We start from the raw sequence: 26,351 nt of genomic DNA, 5'->3' as shown, positions 1-26,351 counted from the left end.
TAAGCTTTTTCATGTCCAGCGGCACATATTACAGTGTTATCCGGATTCATCGTTATACGATGCGGGAAAAATTGCTATTGTCAAGTTCAATTTCAAATAAATAGATTCGTGTTTGAACAAAACTATGATCTGATGTACAATGATTGGTGTATTCATTGTTGGTCTTTAATGCCACTTTTATCATTATTTGCTATTTCATGGCGCCCAGCTGTTTTTGAGTGTAGAAAGCTGAGACGCTCGGAAAGAACCACCGATTTTCGGCAGGGAAACTGTCAATCCTAGTCACTTAAGATTGGAGTCGAATCAAGCTACCACGTGTAGGGTTCGAACTCTGAAATAAGCAGTGAAGTAGTAATTTTTACTGATGAAGGAAACTTATTTCTCACTTTATCCAGTTTTCGTTTGATATATAGTTTTGTTTTCTATTATTCAAATTGAAGAAACCAAGACGTTTTAAAAACGATTTGAAGAAAACAAGGTAGCCGAGTGCATAGTTCTTTCAAACATATTATTTTATCGCTAGAAGGCTGTGTCGTCATGCCAAGAAATTGCCTCCGTTGAAATTTTGCAAACATCCCATAGAGCAAATTACATGGACGATTATTATTAACCATTTGGTATATGGCCGTGTTCTAAGCGACACGTACATGCAGGTCATAAATTAATTTGTTAAATGAAATCCAATCTTTAACTACTAATAGGTGCCGCAGGAGGTCAACCGGAATTTTTAGCGAGGATTTCTTGGCATGTGTATTGTTAAGTTTCGTTTATACATTGTTTATCCAACTTTTCATGTCTAAAATATAATAATGAGGAGGTTTGTCTCTTATTTGTGACTTACATGTATTGACGAAAGCAGTTGAATGTACATACATTTAATGTATATCATTGGTTTGGTTATTCATTTTCAGTACACATTAGTCCGTCAGTACCAAATGTAATCAGTCATCCTTACATGTCCAAACATTTGTCTCTCTATGAGCATATATGATTTATATAAATAAAGGCAAAAGTAATATACCACTTTTCGAAAGTCAAAAATCGAATAAGAGACAATACATCCGGCTTACAAACTTAAACCGATGGAAACATAAACTATAAGAGGAAAACAAAAACACAACAGAAACACTGAAGTGTAACAAAAGTAAACACGACAATGCAACACACACAGAAACGAACTATAAGATAGCAACTGTCATTTTCCCGACTTGGTACAAGACATTTTAAGAAAAAATGGTAGGTTGAACCTGGTTTTATATAAAAAGTTTCTAAAACACTAAATATCAGTAGTCGTAAAATTACTGACAGCGTCATAACCAATAAACTAGACAAAGTGATGCCTTCGCACTCCACTCTGATGTAACTGTTTTATAACTAAGTCCGTATAGGAATTTCTTTGGAATATTATTATGGCAGGGAGACACAATTGATGCTCCGGCAGTCTAACTATCTAAAGAGCAAATATTGATGATTATCAAAACCCTCACCACATGTACACTTGATACATATATATATACAAACAGCCAGCGAAGTGAAAACTTTCTAGGATACAAACTTTATGAGGAGTTATGAGGAAAAAATATTTACCCATTATGGGACGGAAGGAAGGACGGAAGGAAAGACGGAAGGACGGGTGGAAAGACGTAAGGACAGAATGACGGACAGATGGACAGGGGTAAAACAATATCCCCAAACTTTTAGTTGCTATGCATAATCATAAAAAAAGACAAAATCAAAATTAACAAAACAAGACACGGTACAAAAAACTTGCGGTTTTGTAACAACATTCGGGTATACTGAGGTGGTAAATAGTTCTTACACTTTTGGCGGCGTTTATTTCCAATTAAAAAAAAATGTATATTAATGTACTAACAAATCATACGCGAAGGTGTCCTCAACATAGACGATAAGTATATCAGACATGGTTTCGTCATCTGCGATAAGAACAAGGGAACTTAGGCTTATCGTGTATACGTAAGCTTGCAGATAAGGTTATTGGCCTCAGAGTACGATTCTTACTTCAACATGAAAGAAATCCTGTGGTTGGGACTGTTTACTTTTGTGCATTTAACACAAGGTATACATAGTTTTATATACTTATATACTAGTAATATGACACAACCCCAATTGTTGACCCGCGAGGATAGACATATGCCAATCCCTTGATAGTTTTCATTCAGGCAGTAACTAAAGTGGGCGTCTGTTTTGTTACGCGGGACGTATATATACAGATGCATCTTGTTGAGATACTGACACGCCCTAAATACGTTACAGGAATAATCTTACAAATCTCTGAAAGGTCCGTATGTGTTATATTTCTATATCTACATATTGACCTATTTTTAAGTGGCAGCCCACATTTTTCGCTCTTCATCCCGGTCAATTATTACCTTGCAGGCCTTTTGAAATAATTGTCATGAACAAGTATTTAACATATTTGCCGCTGAACGTAAATCAAACACAATCAACCAATCACTGATGATATGACACTTTGTTTATCAAATCAATCAATAACATTAAATTCCATACTTTTGGAACCGGTTTAAAAATGATTAAATGAAGTCCAGCGACAAAATGATATGCATATTCCGGACGAGAACGTGTTAATAAAATAGGAATAAAAACTCTTCTGTGTTCAATTAGGAGACTGTTGTTCAGTTGTTGTCGTTTGTTGGTTTGTTTCTCGTTTCTCGTTCTTTTATATATATATATTAGACCGTTTGCTTTCTTGTTTGAATGCTTCACACTAGTCAGTATGGGGTCCTTTATAGCTTGGTGTTCGTTGTGTGCAAAGGCTTTGACCTACAATTGTAAACTTTTTATACATTGTGACATGGATGGAAGTTTGTCTCATTGGCACTCATACCACATCTTTTTATTTATCACGACAAGCTGAGCTGGGTTTTTAACGTGCAAGTTCACAAAGTACAGCACGTAGCAATCCACAGGAAGGCACGTAACCATACCCGCGGACACGTTATTCTGACGTCGACTCGACCAATCTGTGCTACTACTCCTAACTGAAGTCTACTAAGCGGAAAAGCAGCAAATATCAGTTTTAAACTATTTGGACACAGGACCTCCCGCACTTGATTCGAACACGCTACCCAAGAGACCAAAGAGGCAGTAAAAAATACAAAAAAGAACCGGTTCTGAAATGATTTTATAAAAATACCGATTAAGAAATGATTAAGAAGAAACGGGTTAGAAATTATTATCCTTATGCAGCGTCGTCATTTTAACAACCAATGTCGTTCCTTCGTATGCTCTATTTAACTAGAGACTCTCAAGAGCCTGTGTCGCTCACCTTGGTCTATGTGCATAATAAACAATGGACACAGATAAATTCATGACAAAATTGTTTTTTTTGGTGATCATGATGTGTTTGTAGATCTTACTTTACTGGACATTCTTCTTGCTACAATTATCTCTATCTATAATGAACTTGGCCCAGTAATTACAGTGGAAAATATAGTCATGTTAACTTATTTGTAGATCTTACTTTGCTGAACATTATTGCTGTTTACAGTTTATCTCTATCTATTATAATATTCAAGATAATAACCAAAAACTGCAAAATTTCCTAAAAATTACTAATTCTGGGGCAGCAACCCAACAACGGGTTGTCTGTTTTGTCTGAAAATTTCAGGGCAGATAGATGTTGACCTGATAAACAATTAATCCGCTGTCAGATTTGCTCTAAATGCTTTGGTTTCAGAGATATAAGCCAAAATCTACATTTCGCCCCTATGTACTATTTTTAGCCATGGCGGCCATCTTGGTTGGTTGGCAGGGTCACGCCACATATTTTTAAAATTAAATACCCAAATGATGATTGTGGCCAAGTTTGGTTAAATTTGGCCCAGTAGTTTCAGAGGAGAAGATTTTTTTAAAAGAATACTAAAATTTTAGAAAAATTGTTAAAAATTGACTATAAAGAGCAATAACTCCTTAATTGGTCAACTGACAATTTTGGACATGAAGAATTATTTGTAGATCTTACTTTGCTGAACATTATTGCTGTTACAGTTTATCTCTATCTATAATAATATTCAAGATAATAAGCAAAAACTGCAAATTTTCCTTAAAAATACTAATTCAGGGGCAGCAACCCTACAAATGGTTGTCCGATTTGTCTGAAAATTTCAGGGCAGATAGATCTTGACCTAATAGATTATTTTACCCCCATGATAGATTTGCTCTAAATGCTTTGGTTTTAGAGTTATAAGCCAAAATCTACATTTTACCCCTATGTTCTATTTTTAGCCATGGCGGCCATCTTGGTTGGCAGGGTCACGCCACACATTTTTTAAACTAGATACCCCAATGATGATTGTGGCCAAGTTTGGATTATGTGGCCCAGTAGTTTCATAGGAGAAGATTTTTGTAAAAGATTACTAAGATTTACGAAAAATGGTTAAAAATTTACTATAAAGGGCAATAACTCCTAAAGGAGTCAACTGACCATTTCGGTCATTTGACTTATTTGTAAATCTTACTTTGCTGAACATTATTGCTGATTACAGTTTTTCTCTATCTATAATAATATACAAGAAAATAACCAAAAACAGTAAAATGTCCTTAAAATTACCAATTCAGGGGCAGTAACATAACAACGGGTTGTCCGATTTCTCTGAAAATTCAGGGCAGTTAGATGTTGACCTGATAATTAATTTTACTCCATGTCAGATTTGCTCTAAATGCTTTGGTTTTTGAGTTATAAGCCAAAAACTGCATTATCCCCTATGTTCTATTTGTAGCGATTGCGGCCATCTTGGTTGGTTGGCCGGGTCACGCCACAATTTTTTTTAAAATAGATACCCCAATGATGACTGTGACCATGTTTGGTTAAATTTGGCCCAGTAGTTTCAGAGGAGAAGATTTTTGTAAAAGTTAACGACGACGGACGACGACGGACGACGACGCCGGACGCCGGACGCCAAGTGATGGGAAAAGCTTACTTGGCCCTTCGGGCCAGGTGACCTAAAACGGACATCAGCTTGCAAAACAAAGACCAGTGCATTATATGATATACAGGTTAAGAATAATACATGGATCATTTATTAGAAGAGCCTGACGCTATCGAACACATAACTTTGCGACAAATGATATGTCGAATTAACATATTTGCATCATTGCATCATGCTATAGATAGTCTAAATCCTCATTAAATCATATTTTCTTTTTTTCCTGAAAAGGTATAACTTTACAGGAAAGAGCAACATCCCGTCACGAGATTGAACTTCTTATTGTAGCCGATTATAGTGCATATAAAAAGTAAGTTATATTACCATACAGAACTTCTTATTGTAGCAGATTATATAGTGCATATAACAAGTAAGTTATATAATTACCAAACAGAACTTATTGTAGCCGATTAAAGTGCATATAAAAAGTAAGTTATATTACATACAGTGTGATCCTTCCTTTTAATTCATTTGGTTTCTGACGAGTAGTCCCATTGGCAATCATACCACATCTCATAATTTCAATATTCACTCATACTTGTCTTCCGGTTTGTATTAGCGCTGAGTCCGTTGGTTTCATTAATAAAACGTATGAAATCAAGACATGATACCACTTTTCACCAAAGACGAAGTCAAAACGATCAGGATGGAAAGAACTACAAATCACTTTAGGAGAGAGGCGAAAGTTACCAAAGGGAATTTAAACTTTTAAGTCGAAAACAAACTGACAATGCCATTGCAAAGAACGAAACAGACGAAAAGAAAGAACCATACACAAAAAACAACAGAGAAAACTTAAGACTAAGCAACGTAATATTTAATTTTCATACAAATACAACTGATTAGCCTTAAATGGTTTGCATGAACCGCATACAAGGTGGTCTTGTAGAAACGCGCTTGCCTTGAAAACAGGGAAAAAGAGTGAATATTGACGGTTTATTATGATCTTTACCACGTTAAAACTCTGCCCAGCCTAAGTGTCGATTTACTTAAACGCTAGATATATATTAATATTCTGCACATTTACAAGACAAGCATTTTTCCTATATATGTTTGCAATAGGTGCAGCAGGAACCAAACTTTTTTCTCTGTATATATTTGGACTTTAAAAATTTCAAAACGACTCTAACTACTTTGAAAAAATTAGCAGAAATGATCATTTTAAAATGCTTATGATTGACAGCTGGTATGATAAAACGCCTACAACTGACACATCACAGAACAGAGAAAGCGCGGCAAAGAGTAACCTGAAAGCTTATATCGGGAGTCTTATAAAATCGGTATGTACTGAAGTACATTAATAGAATCATATTCAAAACAGTGTAGCTGTGGCCATTGATTGACAACCTTAAAGTATCCCATTGACTAGGGCAGATTAGGTGAACGTGTGTCTGTAACGACAAATGATCACTACTTACTTATTATAGAATTTAAACTGTGGGGTCACCAAAGGTTCTTAACGCCTTTAATATTAAAATAGTTCGAAAAATTAATCAGGAATAACTTTATGTTTTGATTTATATTATTGATATAAATCAAAACATCGTGTTATTCCTGATAAGTTTTTCTAATTTCTTTATTTAGGTGTTGAGAACCTTTTGTGACCCCACAGTTTAAGTGTCTTTAACAAGTTCATAGTGAGCAGCGGTTGTTACAGACAAAAGTTCACATAATCTGCCCCAGTCAATGGGATAATTTAAGGTTGTCAATCAATGGCCACAGCTACACTGTTTTGAATATGATTCTATCAATAAATCAAACTCTGTAGAAGGGTAAAACAGTAATCAAGCTTTTAAACTGTTTCGATTTTTACGTATCCTTAGCTATCAAATGTTCAGCTTTGCTTTGAGTGTTCCTAGTGAAGATAAATCCATAAAAGTGCTACGGAATTTATTACGTGTTGTTTTCATTTTTAGAAATTTCGTACTTGCTGAAAACATGTGACTTAAAACATGGGCGTCAAGTTGGTTACCTATTCCCTATTCCCTATTCGTTACCTATTCCCTATTCCCTATTCGTTGCCTATTCGTTACCTATTCCCTATTCCCTATTCGTTACCTATTCGTTACCTATTCCCTATTCCCTATTCGTTACCTATTCGTTACCTATTCCCTATTCCCTATTCGTTGCCTATTCGTTACCTATTCCCTATTCCCTATTCGTTACCTATTCGTTACCTATTCCCTATTCCCTATTCGTTACCTATTCGTTACTTATTTGATTTTTAATATCCTTCCCCCTTTTTAATTATGGCATGGAATAGTTTAATATGGCTGCCGTTACCATGGAAACGGCACAATTGTGAAAAAAATGAGCTTTTGGTTTTTGGTGAACTGTTTGGATATGCTTCAACTCAGAATCATCATATTTTAAAACAATGTAGGTGCCCACTATATACAGGTGTTGGATGATTTTGGCGATCATTGGAACTACTATGTTGCCATGGAAACTACACCAAAATTTTCAAAATTCTCAAAATGCTCAAAACTTCATGAAACTTCACAGTAATGATGAGCAACATTGGAGTTGGAATTTCCAAAATAGGTCTTGTTACCATGGAAACAATGCAAAAAGGTCAAAAATTTCAAAAATAAGAATTTTCCGCAAACTGGATGAAACTTTACAGGAATGGTAACTGGCATAGGCAGAGTTGGATTTTGAAGTTAGAATTTTCAAAATGGCCGCCGTAACCATGGAAACAGCAAAAATATCAAAAATTCAAAATGTTCAAACTTAATGAAACTTTGCAAAAATGTTACTAGACATCTGTAGATGCTCTCTTTGACTTTGGAATTGTCAAAATGGCTGTCGCTCACCTGGTAATAGGGGGAAGGGGTGCCTTCCGTTATTGCTAGCAATTACAAATCTAGCTGTTAATAGTCTTACATATGGTAATAGTTCTGAATTGGTTGAGGTAAAATGATCTTTTTATGACCTATTTATATGTGTTTGTGCTCAACCGATCCTTTTACTTCATGTTCGATACGCATTTGTTCCTTACTTGTTTTTTATACGTTCTACCTTTTAACTGCTTTATGTCCGTATGTTTGAAGATGGATCTTGGTTCGACGGGATGAAATCACCGTGTTAGCGCTTGCGTAAAAACAAAGATGTGGTATGATTACCAATGAGACAACACTCCACATTAGACCAAAATGACACAGAAATTATCAACTATAGTTCACTGTACGGCCTTCAACAATGAGCATAGCCCAAACCGTGTAGTCACCTATAAAAGGCCCAGACATGACAACCTCATACAATTCAAACAACAAAACTGACGGCCGTATTTCATATACAAAAAAATAAACGGAAATATGTAACACAAAAACAAACGATAACTACTTAATTTCAGGCTCTTGTCTAGGGACAGGCACATACTTACATAATGTGGTAGAGTTAAACATGTAAGCAGGGTGTACATCGTTTCGGAGCATGCTATTACCTTGTTTAATTCGTTCCATCACTCGCTTATAATTCGCTTATAATACGTGTATCTTACGTTGCACCTTTTAAAACATGATTTTCAATTGTTTTGTTGTCTCTGGTGGAAGATTTGGGCTCTTAGAGGTGATATAACTCTATAAGTGCATTTGTATCCGTTCCAGCGGTCGGATAATACCCTGTTAAATATTCGTTACTAATTCGCTTTTAAAAAGTTTGTTGTACGTTGCACCTTTTAGAAAAGGATTTCCAATTGTGTTCATATCTCTGGTGGTAATAATGTGTTCTTATAGATGAAATACCCCTATAAGCGCATATGTACTCGTTCCAGCGATCGGTTAATACCCTGTTACCTATTCGTTACCTATTCACTTATAGTACGTTTGTTGTACGTTGCACCTTTTAGAAAAGGATTTTCAATTAAATTCATATCTCTGATGGTAACAATGTGTTCTTAGAGATGAAATGACCCCATTAGAGCGCATGTACCCGTTCCAGCGCTCGGTAAATAACCTGTTACCTATTCGTTACTCATTCGCTTTTAATGCGCGGGGTATACGGTGCACCTTGAAATAAATCGTTTTTTAATTGTGTTCAGGTCTCTGGTGGTAAGAATGTGTTCTTAGAGATGAAATTACCCTATTAGCGCGCATGTACCCGTTCCAGCGCTCGGTTAATACCCTGTTACCTATTCGTTACCTATTCGCTTATAATACATTTTTTTATACGTTTCACCTGTTAGAAAAGGATTTTCAATTATGTCCAGGTTTCAGACGGTAACAATGTGTTCTTAGAGATGAAATGACCCCATTAGAGCGCATGTACCCGTTCCAGCGCTCGGTAAATAATCTGTTACCTATTCGTTACCTATTCGCTTTTAATGCGCGGGGTATACGGTGCACCTTGAAATAAATCGTTTTTTAATTGTGTTCAGGTCTCTGGTGGTAAGAATGTGTTCTTAGAGATGAAAGGACCCTATTAGCGCGCATGTACCCGTTCCAGCGCTCGGTTAATACCCTGTTATCCATTCGTTACCTATTCGTTACCTATTCGCTTATAATACATTTTTTTATACGTTTCACCTGTTAGAAAAGGATTTTCAATTATGTCCATGTCTCAGGTGGTAACAATGTGTTCTTAGAGATGAAATTACCCTATTAGCGCTCATGTACCCGTTCCAGTGCTCGGTAAATAATCTTGTTACCTATTCGTTACCTATTCGCTTTTAATGCGCGGGGTATACGCTGCAACTTGAAATAAATCGTGTTTTAATTGTGTTCATGTCTCAGGTGGTAACAATGTGTTCTTAGAGATGAAATGACCCCATTAGAGCGCATGTACCCGTTCCAGCGCTCGGTAAATAACCTGTTACCTATTCGTTACCTATTCGCTTTTAATGCGCGGGGTATACGGTGCACCTTGAAATAAATCGTTTTTTAATTGTGTTCAGGTCTCTGGTGGTAAGAATGTGTTCTTAGAGATGAAATGACCCTATTAGCGCGCATGTACCCGTTCCAGCCCTCGGTTAATACCCTGTTACCTATTCGTTACCTATTCGTTACCTATTCGCTTATAATACATTTGTTTATACGTTTCACCTGTTAGAAAAGGATTTTCAATTATGTCCATGTCTCAGGTGATAACAATGTGTTCTTAGAGATGAAATGACCCCATTAGAGCGCATGTACCCGTTCCAGCGCTCGGTAAATAACCTGTTACCTATTCGTTACTTATTCGCTTTTAATGCGCGGGGTATACGGTGCACCTTGAAATAAATCGTTTTTTAATTGTGTTCAGGTCTCTGGTGGTAAGAATTTGTTCTTAGAGATGAAATGACCCTATTACCGCGCATGTACCCGTTCCAGCGCTCGGTTAATACCCTGTTACCTATTCGTTACCTATTCGCTTATAATACATTTTTTTATACGTTGCACTTGTTAGAAAAGGATTTTCAATTATGTCCAGGTCTCAGACGGTAACAATGTGTTCTTAGAGATGAAATGACCCCATTAGAGCGCATGTACCCGTTCAAGCGCTCGGTAAATAACCTGTTACCTATTCGTAACCTATTCGCTTTTAATGCGCGGGGTATACGGTGCGCCTTGAAATAAATCGTTTTTTAATTGTGTTCATGTCTGGCGGTAACAATGTGTTCTTAGAGATGAAATTACCCTATTAGCGCGCATGTACCCGTTCCAGCGCTCGGTTAATACCCTGTTACCTATTCGTTACCTATTCGTTACCTATTCGCTTATAATACATTTTTTTATACGTTTCACCTGTTAGAAAAGGATTTTCAATTATGTCCAGGTCTCAGACGGTAACAATGTGTTCTTAGAGATGAAATGACCCCATTAGAGCGCATGTACCCGTTCCTGCGCTCGGTAAATAACCTGTTACCTATTCGTTACCTATTCGCTTTTAATGCGCGGGGTATACGCTGCAACTTGAAATAAATCGTGTTTTAATTGTGTTCATGTCTGGTGGTAACAATGTGTTCTTAGAGATGAAATGACCCCATTAGAGCGCATGTACCCGTTCCAGCGCTCGGTAAATAACATGTTACCTATTCGTTACCTATTCGCTTTTAATGAGCGGGGTATACGGTGCACCTTGAAATAAATCGTTTTTTTAAATGTGTTCAGGTCTCTGGTGGTAAGAATGTGTTCTTGGAGATGAAATGACCTCAATAGAGCACATGTACCCGTTCCAGCGCTCGGTAAATAACCTGTTACCTATTCGTTACCTATTCGCTTTTAATGTGCGGGGTACACGGTGCACCTTGAAATAAATTGTTTTTTAATTGTGTTCATGTCTGGTGGTAACAATGTGTTCTTAAAGATGAAATTACCTTATTAGCGCGCATGTACCCGTTCCAGCGCTCGGTTAATACCCTGTTACCTATTCGTTACCTATTCGTTACCTATTCGCTTATAATACATTTTTTTATACGTTTCACCTGTTAGAAAAGGATTTTCAATTATGTCCAGGTCTCAGACGGTAACAATGTGTTCTTAGAGATGAAATGAACCCATTAGAGCGCATGTACCCGTTCCAGCGCTCGGTAAATAACCTGTTACCTATTCGTTACCTATTCGCTTTTAATGCGCGGGGTATACGGTGCACCTTGAAATAAATCGTTTTTTGATTGTGTTCAGGTCTCTGGTGGTAAGAACGTGTTCTTAGAGATGAAATTACCCTATTAGCGCGCATGTACCCGTTCCAGCGCTCGGTTAATACCCTGTTACCTATTCGTTACCTATTCGTTACCGATTCGCATATAATACATTTTTTTTTACGTTTCAACTGTTAGAAAAGGATTTTCAATTATGTCCATGTCTCAGGTGGTAACAATGTGTTCTTAGAGATGAAATTACCCTATTAGCGCGCATGTACCCGTTCCAGCGCTCGGTTAATACCCTGTTACCTATTCGTTACTTATTCGCTTATAATACATTTTTTTATACGTTTCACATGTTAGAAAAGGATTTTCAATTATTTCCATGTCTCAGGTGGTAACAATGTGTTCTTAGAGATGAAATGACCCCATTAGAGCGCATGTATCCGTTCCACCAGAGACATGAACACAATTAAAAAACGATTTATTTCAAGGTGCAACGTATACCTCGTGCATTCAAAGCAAATTAGGAACGAATAAGAAGCAGGGTATTAACTGAGCGCTGGAACGAGTACATATGCGCTAATAGGGGTATTTCATCTAAAAGAACACATTATTACCACCAGAGATATGAACTGAATTAAAAATCCTTTTCTAAAAGATGCAACGTACAACAAACGTAATATAAGTGAATAGGTAACGAATAGGTAACAGGGTATTTATCGAGCGCTGGAACGGGTACATGCACGCTAATAGGGTCATTTCATCTCTAAGAACACATTGTTACCACCAGAGACATGGAGACAATTAAAAATCCCTTTCTAAAAGGTGCAACATACAACAAAAGTATTATAAGTGAATAGGTAACGAATAGGTAACGAATAGGTAACAGGGTATTCACCGAGCGCTGGAACGGGTACATGCGCGCTAATAGGGTAATTTCATCTCTAAGAACCCATTGTTACCACAAGAGACATGGAGACAATTAAAAATCCTTTTCTAAAAGGTGCAACATACAACAAACGTATTATAAGTGAATAGGCAACGAATAGGTAACGAATAGGTAATAGGGTATTAAACGAGCGCTGGAACGGGTTCATGCGCTCTAATAGGGTCATTTCATCTCTAAGAACACATTGTTACCACCAGAGACATGAACACAATTAAAAAACGATTTATTTCAAGGTGCAACGTATACCTCGTGCATTAAAAGCAAATAAGGAAGGAATAAGAAGCAGGGTATTAACTGAGCGCTGGAACGAGTACATACGCGCTAATAGGGGTATTTCATCTAAAAGAGCACATTATTACCACCAGAGATATGAACTGAATTAAAAATCCTTTTCTAAAAGATGCAACGTACAACAAACGTAATATAAGTGAATAGGTAACGAATAGGTAACAGGGTATTTATCGAGCGCTGGAACGGGTACATGCACGCTAATAGGGTCATTTCATCTCTAAGAACACATTGTTACCACCAGAGACATGGAGACAATTAAAAATCCCTTTCTAAAAGGTGCAACATACAACAAAAGTATTATAAGTGAATAGGTAACGAATAGGTAACGAATAGGTAACAGGGTATTCACCGAGCGCTGGAACGGGTACATGCGCGCTAATAGGGTAATTTCATCTCTAAGAACCCATTGTTACCACAAGAGACATGGAGACAATTAAAAATCCTTTTCTAAAAGGTGCAACATACAACAAACGTATTATAAGTGAATAGGTAACGAATAGGTAACGAATAGGTAATAGGGTATTAAACGAGCGCTGGAACGGGTTCATGCGCTCTAATAGGGTCATTTCATCTCTAAGAACACATTGTTACCACCAGAGACATGAACACAATTAAAAAACGATTTATTTCAAGGTGCAACGTATACCTCGTGCATTAAAAGCAAATAAGGAAGGAATAAGAAGCAGGGTATTAACTGAGCGCTGGAACGAGTACATACGCGCTAATAGGGGTATTTCATCTAAAAGAGCACATTATTACCACCAGAGATATGAACTGAATTAAAAATCCTTTTCTAAAAGGTGCAACGTACAACAAACGTATTATAAGTGAATAGGTAACGAATAGGTAACATGGTATTTATCGAGCGCTGGAACGGGTACATGCGCGCTAATAGGGTCATTTCATCTCTAAGAACACATTGTTACCACCAGAGACACGGACACCATTGAAAATCCTTTTCTGAAAGGTGCAACGTACAACAAACGTATTGTAAGTGAATAGGTAACGAATAGGTAACAGGGTATTTACCGAGCGCTGGAACGGTTACATGCGCGCTAATAGGGTAATTTCATCTCTAAGAACACATTGTTACCACAAAAGACATGGAGACAATTAAAAATCCTTTTCTAAAAGGTGCAACATACAACAAACGTATTATAAGTGAATAGGTAACGAATAGGTAACAGGGTATTAAACGAGCGCTGGAACGGGTTCATGCGCTCTAATAGGGTCATTTCATCTCTAAGAACACATTGTTACCACCAGAGACCTGAACACAATTAAAAAAACGATTTATTTCAAGGTGCAACGTATACCTCGTGCATTAAAAGCAAATAAGGAACGAATAAGTAGCAGGGTATTAACTGAGCGCTGGAACGAGTACATACGCGCTAATAGGGGTATTTCATCTAAAAGAACACATTATTACCACCAGAGATATGAACTGAATTAAAAATCCTTTTCTAAAAGGTGCAACGTACAACAAACGTATTATAAGTGAATAGGTAACGAATAGGTAACAGGGTATTTATCGAGCGCTGGAACGGGTACATGCGCTTATAGGGTCATTTCATCTCTAAGAACACATTGTTACCACCAGAGACACGGACACCATTGAAAATCCTTTTTTGAAAGGTGCAACGTACAACAAACGTATTATAAGTGAATAGGTAACGAATAGGTAACGAATAGGTAAGAGGGCCCTCATGGGGTTTTTGATTATGTGATTACTTGGCCGTTTTTTTAATGATTATTTGATTATTAAGCCAAATATTTCATGATTATTTGATTACCTAGGACTGTATTTTTAGTTTATGATTATTTGATTACTAAAGATAAGCAAATATTTAATGATTATGTGATTATATTGGTAAAAAAATGGTGATTATGTGATTACTAGGACCCCCCATGAGAGGCCTCAGGTAACAGGGTATTAACCGAGCGCTGGAACGGGTACATGCGCGCTAATAGGGTAATTTCATCTCTAAGAACACATTGTTACCACAAAAGACATGGAGACAATTAAAAATCCTTTTCTAAAAGGTGCAACATACAACAAACGTATTATAAGTGAATGGGTAACGAATAGGTAACAGGGTATTAAGCGAGTGCTGGAACGGGTTCATGCGCTCTAATAGGGTCATTTCATCTCTAAAAACACATTGTTACCACCAGAGACATGAACACAATTACCATTGAAAATCCTTTTTCTGAAAGGTGCAACGTACAACAAACGTATTATAAGTGAATAGGTAACGAATAGGTAACAGGGTATAAAGCGAGCGCTGGAACGGGTACATGCGTGCTAATAGAGTCATTTCATCTCTAAAAACACATTGTTGCCACCAGAGACATGGGCACAATTGAAAAACGATTTATTTCAAGGTGCAGCGTATAACCCGCGCATTAAAAGCGAATAGGGAACGAATCAGTAACAGGGTATTATCCGAGCGCTGGAACGAGTGCATACGCGCTAACAGGGGTATTTCATCTAAAAGAACACATTATTACCACCAGAGATATGAACTGAATTAAAAATCCTTTTCTAACAGGTGCAACGTATAAAAAAATGTATTATAAGCGAATAGGTAACGAATAGGTAACAGGGTATTAACCGAGCGCTGGAACAGGTACATGAGCGCTAATAGGGTAATTTCATCTCTAAGAACACATTGTTACCACCTGAGACATGGACATAATTGAAAATCCTTTTCTAACAGGTGAAACGTATAAAAAAATGTATTATAAGCGAATAGGTAACGAATAGGTAACTGTTACAGGTTATTTACCGAGCGCTGGAACGGGTACATGCGCTCTAATGGGGTCATTTCATCTCTAAGAACACATTGTTACCGTCTGAGACATGGACATAATTGAAAATCCTTTTCTAACAGGTGAAACGTATAAAAAAATGGATTATAAGCGAATAGGTAACGAATAGGTAACGAATAGGTAACAGGGTATTAACCGAGCGCTGGAACGGGTACATGCGCGCTAATAGGGTAATTTCATCTCTAAGAACACATTGTTACCACCAGACATGAACACAATTAAAAAACGATTTATTTCAAGGTGCATCGTATACCCCGCGCATTAAAAGCGAATAGGTAACGAATAGGTAACAGGTTATTTACCGAGCGCTGGAACGGGTACATGCGCCCTAATGGGGTCATTTCATCTCTAAGAACACATTGTTACCGTCTGAGACCTGGACATAATTGAAAATCCTTTTCTAACAGGTGCAACGTATAAAAAAATGTATTATAAACGAATAGGTAACGAATAGGTAACAGGGTATTAACCGAGCGCTGGAACGGGTACATGCGCGCTAATAGGGTCATTTCATCTCTAAGAACACATTCTTACCACCAGAGACCTGAACACAATTAAAAATCGATTTATTTCAAGGTGCACCGTATACCCCGCGCATTAAAAGCGAATAAGTAACGAATAGGTAACAGGTTATTTACCGAGCGCTGGAACGGGTACATGCGCTCTAATGGGGCCATTTCATCTCTAAGAACACATTGTTACCGTCTGAGACCTGGACATAATTGAAAATCCTTTTCTAACAGGTGAAACGTATAAACAAATGGATTATAAGCGAATAGGTAACGAATAGGTAACAGGGTATTAACCGAGCGCTGGAACGGGTACATGCGCGCTAAAAGGGTAATTTCATCTCTAAGAACACATTGTTACCACCAGACATGAACACAATTAAAAAACGATTTATTTCAAGGTGCACCGTATACCCCGCGCATTAAAAGCGAATAGGTAACGAATAGGTAACAGGTTATTTACCGAGCGCTGGAACGGGTACATGCGCTCTAATTGGGTCATTTCATCTCTAAGAACACATTGTTACCGTCTGAGACCTGGACATAATTGAAAATCCTTTTCTAACAGGTGCAACGTATAAAAAAATGTATTATAAACGAATAGGTAACAAATAGGTAACAGGGTATTAACCGAGCGCTGGAACGGGTACATGCGCGCTAATAGGGTCATTTCATCTCTAGAAACACATTCTTACCACCAGAGACCTGAACACAATTAAAAAATGATTTATTTTAAGGTGCACCGTATACCCCGCGCATTAAAAGCGAATAAGTAACGAATAGGTAACAGGTTATTTACCGAGCGCTGGAACGGGTACATGCGCTCTAATGGGGTCATTTCATCTCTAAGAACACATTGTTACCACCAGACATGAACACAATTAAAACACGATTTATTTCAAGTTGCAGCGTATACCCTGCGCATTAAAAGCGAATAGGTAACGAATAGGTAACAGGTTATTTACCGAGCGCTGGAACGGGTACATGCGCTCTAATGGGGTCATTTCATCTCTAAGAACACATTGTTACTACCTGAGACATGGACATAATTGAAAATCCTTTTCTAACAGGTGAAACGTATAAAAAAATGTATTATAAGCGAATAGGTAACGAATAGGTAATAGGGTATTAACCGAGCGCTGGAACGGGTACATGCGCGCTAATAGGGTCATTTCATCTCTAAGAACACATTCTTACCACCAGAGACCTGAACACAATTAAAAAACGATTTATTTCAAGGTGCACCGTATACCCCGCGCATTAAAAGCGAATATGTAACGAATAGGTAACAGGTTATTTACCGAGCGCTGGAACGGGTACATGCGCTCTAATGGGGTCATTTCATCTCTAAGAACACATTGTTACCACCTGAGACATGAACGCAATTAAAACACGATTTATTTCAAGTTGCAGCGTATACCCCGCGCATTAAAAGCGAATAGGTAACGAATAGGTAACAAGATTATTTACCGAGCACTGGAACGGGTACATGAGCGCTAATAGGGTAATTTCATCTCTAAGAACACATTGTTACCACCTGAGACATGGACATAATTGAAAATCCTTTTCTAACAGGTGAAACGTATAAAAAAATGTATTATAAGCGAATAGGTAACGAATAGGTAACGAATAGATAACAGGGTATTAACCGAGCGCTGGAACGGGTACATGCGCGCTAATAGGGTAATTTCATCTCTAAGAACACATTCTTACCACCAGAGACCTGAACACAATTAACAAACGATTTATTTCAAGGTGCACCGTATACCCCGCGCATTAAAAGCGAATAGGTAATGAATAGGTAACAGGTTATTTACCGAGCGCTTGAACGGGTACATGCGCTCTAATGGGGTCATTTCATCTCTAAGAACACATTGTTACCGTCTGAGACCTGGACATAATTGAAAATCCTTTTCTAAAAGGTGCAACATACAACAAACGTATTATAAGTGAATAGGTAACGAATAGGTAACGAATAGGTAATAGGGTATTAAACGAGCGCTGGAACGGGTTCATGCGCTCTAATAGGGTCATTTCATCTCTAAGAACACATTGTTACCACCAGAGACATGAACACAATTAAAAAACGATTTATTTCAAGGTGCAACGTATACCTCGTGCATTAAAAGCAAATAAGGAAGGAATAAGAAGCAGGGTATTAACTGAGCGCTGGAACGAGTACATACGCGCTAATAGGGGTATTTCATCTAAAAGAGCACATTATTACCACCAGAGATATGAACTGAATTAAAAATCCTTTTCTAAAAGGTGCAACGTACAACAAACGTATTATAAGTGAATAGGTAACGAATAGGTAACATGGTATTTATCGAGCGCTGGAACGGGTACATGCGCGCTAATAGGGTCATTTCATCTCTAAGAACACATTGTTACCACCAGAGACACGGACACCATTGAAAATCCTTTTCTGAAAGGTGCAACGTACAACAAACGTATTGTAAGTGAATAGGTAACGAATAGGTAACAGGGTATTTACCGAGCGCTGGAACGGTTACATGCGCGCTAATAGGGTAATTTCATCTCTAAGAACATATTGTTACCACAAAAGACATGGAGACAATTAAAAATCCTTTTCTAAAAGGTGCAACATACAACAAACGTATTATAAGTGAATAGGTAACGAATAGGTAACAGGGTATTAAACGAGCGCTGGAACGGGTTCATGCGCTCTAATAGGGTCATTTCATCTCTAAGAACACATTGTTACCACCAGAGACCTGAACACAATTAAAAAAACGATTTATTTCAAGGTGCAACGTATACCTCGTGCATTAAAAGCAAATAAGGAACGAATAAGTAGCAGGGTATTAACTGAGCGCTGGAACGAGTACATACGCGCTAATAGGGGTATTTCATCTAAAAGAACACATTATTACCACCAGAGATATGAACTGAATTAAAAATCCTTTTCTAAAAGGTGCAACGTACAACAAACGTATTATAAGTGAATAGGTAACTAATAGGTAACAGGGTATTTATCGAGCGCTGGAACGGGTACATGCGCTTATAGGGTCATTTCATCTCTAAGAACACATTGTTACCACCAGAGACACGGACACCATTGAAAATCCTTTTTTGAAAGGTGCAACGTACAACAAACGTATTATAAGTGAATAGGTAACGAATAGGTAACGAATAGGTAAGAGGGCCCTCATGGGGTTTTTGATTATGTGATTACTTGGCCGTTTTTTTAATGATTATTTGATTATTAAGCCAAATATTTCATGATTATTTGATTACCTAGGACTGTATTTTTAGTTTATGATTATTTGATTACTAAAGATAAGCAAATATTTAATGATTATGTGATTATATTGGTAAAAAAATGGTGATTATGTGATTACTAGGACCCCCCATGAGAGGCCTCAGGTAACAGGGTATTAACCGAGCGCTGGAACGGGTACATGCGCGCTAATAGGGTAATTTCATCTCTAAGAACACATTGTTACCACAAAAGACATGGAGACAATTAAAAATCCTTTTCTAAAAGGTGCAACATACAACAAACGTATTATAAGTGAATGGGTAACGAATAGGTAACAGGGTATTAAGCGAGTGCTGGAACGGGTTCATGCGCTCTAATAGGGTCATTTCATCTCTAAAAACACATTGTTACCACCAGAGACATGAACACAATTACCATTGAAAATCCTTTTTCTGAAAGGTGCAACGTACAACAAACGTATTATAAGTGAATAGGTAACGAATAGGTAACAGGGTATAAAGCGAGCGCTGGAACGGGTACATGCGTGCTAATAGAGTCATTTCATCTCTAAAAACACATTGTTGCCACCAGAGACATGGGCACAATTGAAAAACGATTTATTTCAAGGTGCAGCGTATAACCCGCGCATTAAAAGCGAATAGGGAACGAATCAGTAACAGGGTATTATCCGAGCGCTGGAACGAGTGCATACGCGCTAATAGGGGTATTTCATCTAAAAGAACACATTATTACCACCAGAGATATGAACTGAATTAAAAATCCTTTTCTAACAGGTGCAACGTATAAAAAAATGTATTATAAGCGAATAGGTAACGAATAGGTAACAGGGTATTAACCGAGCGCTGGAACAGGTACATGAGCGCTAATAGGGTAATTTCATCTCTAAGAACACATTGTTACCACCTGAGACATGGACATAATTGAAAATCCTTTTCTAACAGGTGAAACGTATAAAAAAATGTATTATAAGCGAATAGGTAACGAATAGGTAACGAATAGGTAACTGTTACAGGTTATTTACCGAGCGCTGGAACGGGTACATGCGCTCTAATGGGGTCATTTCATCTCTAAGAACACATTGTTACCGTCTGAGACATGGACATAATTGAAAATCCTTTTCTAACAGGTGAAACGTATAAAAAAATGGATTATAAGCGAATAGGTAACGAATAGGTAACGAATAGGTAACAGGGTATTAACCGAGCGCTGGAACGGGTACATGCGCGCTAATAGGGTAATTTCATCTCTAAGAACACATTGTTACCACCAGACATGAACACAATTAAAAAACGATTTATTTCAAGGTGCATCGTATACCCCGCGCATTAAAAGCGAATAGGTAACGAATAGGTAACAGGTTATTTACCGAGCGCTGGAACGGGTACATGCGCCCTAATGGGGTCATTTCATCTCTAAGAACACATTGTTACCGTCTGAGACCTGGACATAATTGAAAATCCTTTTCTAACAGGTGCAACGTATAAAAAAATGTATTATAAACGAATAGGTAACGAATAGGTAACAGGGTATTAACCGAGCGCTGGAACGGGTACATGCGCGCTAATAGGGTCATTTCATCTCTAAGAACACATTCTTACCACCAGAGACCTGAACACAATTAAAAATCGATTTATTTCAAGGTGCACCGTATACCCCGCGCATTAAAAGCGAATAAGTAACGAATAGGTAACAGGTTATTTACCGAGCGCTGGAACGGGTACATGCGCTCTAATGGGGCCATTTCATCTCTAAGAACACATTGTTACCGTCTGAGACCTGGACATAATTGAAAATCCTTTTCTAACAGGTGAAACGTATAAACAAATGGATTATAAGCGAATAGGTAACGAATAGGTAACAGGGTATTAACCGAGCGCTGGAACGGGTACATGCGCGCTAAAAGGGTAATTTCATCTCTAAGAACACATTGTTACCACCAGACATGAACACAATTAAAAAACGATTTATTTCAAGGTGCACCGTATACCCCGCGCATTAAAAGCGAATAGGTAACGAATAGGTAACAGGTTATTTACCGAGCGCTGGAACGGGTACATGCGCTCTAATTGGGTCATTTCATCTCTAAGAACACATTGTTACCGTCTGAGACCTGGACATAATTGAAAATCCTTTTCTAACAGGTGCAACGTATAAAAAAATGTATTATAAACGAATAGGTAACAAATAGGTAACAGGGTATTAACCGAGCGCTGGAACGGGTACATGCGCGCTAATAGGGTCATTTCATCTCTAGAAACACATTCTTACCACCAGAGACCTGAACACAATTAAAAAATGATTTATTTTAAGGTGCACCGTATACCCCGCGCATTAAAAGCGAATAAGTAACGAATAGGTAACAGGTTATTTACCGAGCGCTGGAACGGGTACATGCGCTCTAATGGGGTCATTTCATCTCTAAGAACACATTGTTACCACCAGACATGAACACAATTAAAACACGATTTATTTCAAGTTGCAGCGTATACCCTGCGCATTAAAAGCGAATAGGTAACGAATAGGTAACAGGTTATTTACCGAGCGCTGGAACGGGTACATGCGCTCTAATGGGGTCATTTCATCTCTAAGAACACATTGTTACTACCTGAGACATGGACATAATTGAAAATCCTTTTCTAACAGGTGAAACGTATAAAAAAATGTATTATAAGCGAATAGGTAACGAATAGGTAATAGGGTATTAACCGAGCGCTGGAACGGGTACATGCGCGCTAATAGGGTCATTTCATCTCTAAGAACACATTCTTACCACCAGAGACCTGAACACAATTAAAAAACGATTTATTTCAAGGTGCACCGTATACCCCGCGCATTAAAAGCGAATATGTAACGAATAGGTAACAGGTTATTTACCGAGCGCTGGAACGGGTACATGCGCTCTAATGGGGTCATTTCATCTCTAAGAACACATTGTTACCACCTGAGACATGAACGCAATTAAAACACGATTTATTTCAAGTTGCAGCGTATACCCCGCGCATTAAAAGCGAATAGGTAACGAATAGGTAACAAGATTATTTACCGAGCACTGGAACGGGTACATGAGCGCTAATAGGGTAATTTCATCTCTAAGAACACATTGTTACCACCTGAGACATGGACATAATTGAAAATCCTTTTCTAACAGGTGAAACGTATAAAAAAATGTATTATAAGCGAATAGGTAACGAATAGGTAACGAATAGATAACAGGGTATTAACCGAGCGCTGGAACGGGTACATGCGCGCTAATAGGGTAATTTCATCTCTAAGAACACATTCTTACCACCAGAGACCTGAACACAATTAACAAACGATTTATTTCAAGGTGCACCGTATACCCCGCGCATTAAAAGCGAATAGGTAATGAATAGGTAACAGGTTATTTACCGAGCGCTTGAACGGGTACATGCGCTCTAATGGGGTCATTTCATCTCTAAGAACACATTGTTACCGTCTGAGACCTGGACATAATTGAAAATCCTTTTCTAAAAGGTGCAACATACAACAAACGTATTATAAGTGAATAGGTAACGAATAGGTAACGAATAGGTAATAGGGTATTAAACGAGCGCTGGAACGGGTTCATGCGCTCTAATAGGGTCATTTCATCTCTAAGAACACATTGTTACCACCAGAGACATGAACACAATTAAAAAACGATTTATTTCAAGGTGCAACGTATACCTCGTGCATTAAAAGCAAATAAGGAAGGAATAAGAAGCAGGGTATTAACTGAGCGCTGGAACGAGTACATACGCGCTAATAGGGGTATTTCATCTAAAAGAGCACATTATTACCACCAGAGATATGAACTGAATTAAAAATCCTTTTCTAAAAGGTGCAACGTACAACAAACGTATTATAAGTGAATAGGTAACGAATAGGTAACATGGTATTTATCGAGCGCTGGAACGGGTACATGCGCGCTAATAGGGTCATTTCATCTCTAAGAACACATTGTTACCACCAGAGACACGGACACCATTGAAAATCCTTTTCTGAAAGGTGCAACGTACAACAAACGTATTGTAAGTGAATAGGTAACGAATAGGTAACAGGGTATTTACCGAGCGCTGGAACGGTTACATGCGCGCTAATAGGGTAATTTCATCTCTAAGAACATATTGTTACCACAAAAGACATGGAGACAATTAAAAATCCTTTTCTAAAAGGTGCAACATACAACAAACGTATTATAAGTGAATAGGTAACGAATAGGTAACAGGGTATTAAACGAGCGCTGGAACGGGTTCATGCGCTCTAATAGGGTCATTTCATCTCTAAGAACACATTGTTACCACCAGAGACCTGAACACAATTAAAAAAACGATTTATTTCAAGGTGCAACGTATACCTCGTGCATTAAAAGCAAATAAGGAACGAATAAGTAGCAGGGTATTAACTGAGCGCTGGAACGAGTACATACGCGCTAATAGGGGTATTTCATCTAAAAGAACACATTATTACCACCAGAGATATGAACTGAATTAAAAATCCTTTTCTAAAAGGTGCAACGTACAACAAACGTATTATAAGTGAATAGGTAACTAATAGGTAACAGGGTATTTATCGAGCGCTGGAACGGGTACATGCGCTTATAGGGTCATTTCATCTCTAAGAACACATTGTTACCACCAGAGACACGGACACCATTGAAAATCCTTTTTTGAAAGGTGCAACGTACAACAAACGTATTATAAGTGAATAGGTAACGAATAGGTAACGAATAGGTAAGAGGGCCCTCATGGGGTTTTTGATTATGTGATTACTTGGCCGTTTTTTTAATGATTATTTGATTATTAAGCCAAATATTTCATGATTATTTGATTACCTAGGACTGTATTTTTAGTTTATGATTATTTGATTACTAAAGATAAGCAAATATTTAATGATTATGTGATTATATTGGTAAAAAAATGGTGATTATGTGATTACTAGGACCCCCCATGAGAGGCCTCAGGTAACAGGGTATTAACCGAGCGCTGGAACGGGTACATGCGCGCTAATAGGGTAATTTCATCTCTAAGAACACATTGTTACCACAAAAGACATGGAGACAATTAAAAATCCTTTTCTAAAAGGTGCAACATACAACAAACGTATTATAAGTGAATGGGTAACGAATAGGTAACAGGGTATTAAGCGAGTGCTGGAACGGGTTCATGCGCTCTAATAGGGTCATTTCATCTCTAAAAACACATTGTTACCACCAGAGACATGAACACAATTACCATTGAAAATCCTTTTTCTGAAAGGTGCAACGTACAACAAACGTATTATAAGTGAATAGGTAACGAATAGGTAACAGGGTATAAAGCGAGCGCTGGAACGGGTACATGCGTGCTAATAGAGTCATTTCATCTCTAAAAACACATTGTTGCCACCAGAGACATGGGCACAATTGAAAAACGATTTATTTCAAGGTGCAGCGTATAACCCGCGCATTAAAAGCGAATAGGGAACGAATCAGTAACAGGGTATTATCCGAGCGCTGGAACGAGTGCATACGCGCTAATAGGGGTATTTCATCTAAAAGAACACATTATTACCACCAGAGATATGAACTGAATTAAAAATCCTTTTCTAACAGGTGCAACGTATAAAAAAATGTATTATAAGCGAATAGGTAACGAATAGGTAACAGGGTATTAACCGAGCGCTGGAACAGGTACATGAGCGCTAATAGGGTAATTTCATCTCTAAGAACACATTGTTACCACCTGAGACATGGACATAATTGAAAATCCTTTTCTAACAGGTGAAACGTATAAAAAAATGTATTATAAGCGAATAGGTAACGAATAGGTAACGAATAGGTAACTGTTACAGGTTATTTACCGAGCGCTGGAACGGGTACATGCGCTCTAATGGGGTCATTTCATCTCTAAGAACACATTGTTACCGTCTGAGACATGGACATAATTGAAAATCCTTTTCTAACAGGTGAAACGTATAAAAAAATGGATTATAAGCGAATAGGTAACGAATAGGTAACGAATAGGTAACAGGGTATTAACCGAGCGCTGGAACGGGTACATGCGCGCTAATAGGGTAATTTCATCTCTAAGAACACATTGTTACCACCAGACATGAACACAATTAAAAAACGATTTATTTCAAGGTGCATCGTATACCCCGCGCATTAAAAGCGAATAGGTAACGAATAGGTAACAGGTTATTTACCGAGCGCTGGAACGGGTACATGCGCCCTAATGGGGTCATTTCATCTCTAAGAACACATTGTTACCGTCTGAGACCTGGACATAATTGAAAATCCTTTTCTAACAGGTGCAACGTATAAAAAAATGTATTATAAACGAATAGGTAACGAATAGGTAACAGGGTATTAACCGAGCGCTGGAACGGGTACATGCGCGCTAATAGGGTCATTTCATCTCTAAGAACACATTCTTACCACCAGAGACCTGAACACAATTAAAAATCGATTTATTTCAAGGTGCACCGTATACCCCGCGCATTAAAAGCGAATAAGTAACGAATAGGTAACAGGTTATTTACCGAGCGCTGGAACGGGTACATGCGCTCTAATGGGGCCATTTCATCTCTAAGAACACATTGTTACCGTCTGAGACCTGGACATAATTGAAAATCCTTTTCTAACAGGTGAAACGTATAAACAAATGGATTATAAGCGAATAGGTAACGAATAGGTAACAGGGTATTAACCGAGCGCTGGAACGGGTACATGCGCGCTAAAAGGGTAATTTCATCTCTAAGAACACATTGTTACCACCAGACATGAACACAATTAAAAAACGATTTATTTCAAGGTGCACCGTATACCCCGCGCATTAAAAGCGAATAGGTAACGAATAGGTAACAGGTTATTTACCGAGCGCTGGAACGGGTACATGCGCTCTAATTGGGTCATTTCATCTCTAAGAACACATTGTTACCGTCTGAGACCTGGACATAATTGAAAATCCTTTTCTAACAGGTGCAACGTATAAAAAAATGTATTATAAAC

The 26,351-nt window shown here is 37.9% G+C and overlaps 1 protein-coding gene across 1 annotated transcript in view; it reads left to right on the top strand.

Moving 5' to 3' along the window:
* Positions 1 to 1,949: 1,949 nt before the first annotated feature.
* Positions 1,950 to 26,351, top strand: part of LOC139486274 (A disintegrin and metalloproteinase with thrombospondin motifs 16-like) — a 57,100-nt gene continuing 32,698 nt past the window's right edge. The window contains exons 1-3 of the mRNA XM_071271078.1: positions 1,950 to 2,077; positions 5,199 to 5,277; positions 6,151 to 6,247. Of these exons, the coding sequence (XP_071127179.1) occupies positions 2,026 to 2,077; positions 5,199 to 5,277; positions 6,151 to 6,247 (228 nt within the window). The 5' untranslated portion in view covers positions 1,950 to 2,025. The remainder of the gene's footprint in view (positions 2,078 to 5,198; positions 5,278 to 6,150; positions 6,248 to 26,351) is intronic.

Source organism: Mytilus edulis, chromosome 8 (genome assembly GCF_963676685.1).
Source record: "Mytilus edulis chromosome 8, xbMytEdul2.2, whole genome shotgun sequence".
In the NCBI taxonomy this organism is placed as follows: domain Eukaryota; kingdom Metazoa; phylum Mollusca; class Bivalvia; order Mytilida; family Mytilidae; genus Mytilus; species Mytilus edulis.
This window is presented reverse-complemented; position numbering and strand designations above follow the sequence as displayed.